This window comes from Penaeus monodon, chromosome 21, assembly GCF_015228065.2.
Source record: "Penaeus monodon isolate SGIC_2016 chromosome 21, NSTDA_Pmon_1, whole genome shotgun sequence".
Classification (NCBI taxonomy): domain Eukaryota; kingdom Metazoa; phylum Arthropoda; class Malacostraca; order Decapoda; family Penaeidae; genus Penaeus; species Penaeus monodon.
The window spans coordinates 25,082,165-25,082,416 of NC_051406.1; the positions used below are offsets into that span (position 1 = coordinate 25,082,165).

The window sequence follows — 252 nt, forward strand, 5'->3', positions numbered from 1 at the left end:
CGCAATTCTCATTACCTCAGCCCCGAACCAGAGCTGTCCTGCCAAGTTTTCCTGCATGACATCATCAGGGAACTTGACACGGAAGTCACGGCTTGCCCGCTCATTGGGAATAACCTCATCCATCATCTCCACGCAGATGTTCAGGACCTGGAAATTTATAATTCCCCTTAATTTTTCTAGTATTTTAGTCATATTACACTGCATTACTTAACTAAACTACAGTAGTTATTTCAAATAATGACCAAGTTTTTT

At 40.9% G+C, this 252-nt stretch overlaps 1 protein-coding gene across 1 annotated transcript in view; it reads right to left on the reverse strand.

Annotated features, from left to right (window-relative positions):
• Positions 1-252, reverse strand: part of LOC119586384 (lateral signaling target protein 2 homolog) — a gene marked incomplete at its 5' end in the record, with an annotated part of 49,016 nt that overhangs the window by 48,573 nt on the left and 191 nt on the right. Inside the window, 1 exon segment of the mRNA XM_037935103.1 lies at positions 16-147. Within this exon segment, the coding sequence (XP_037791031.1) occupies positions 16-147 (132 nt within the window).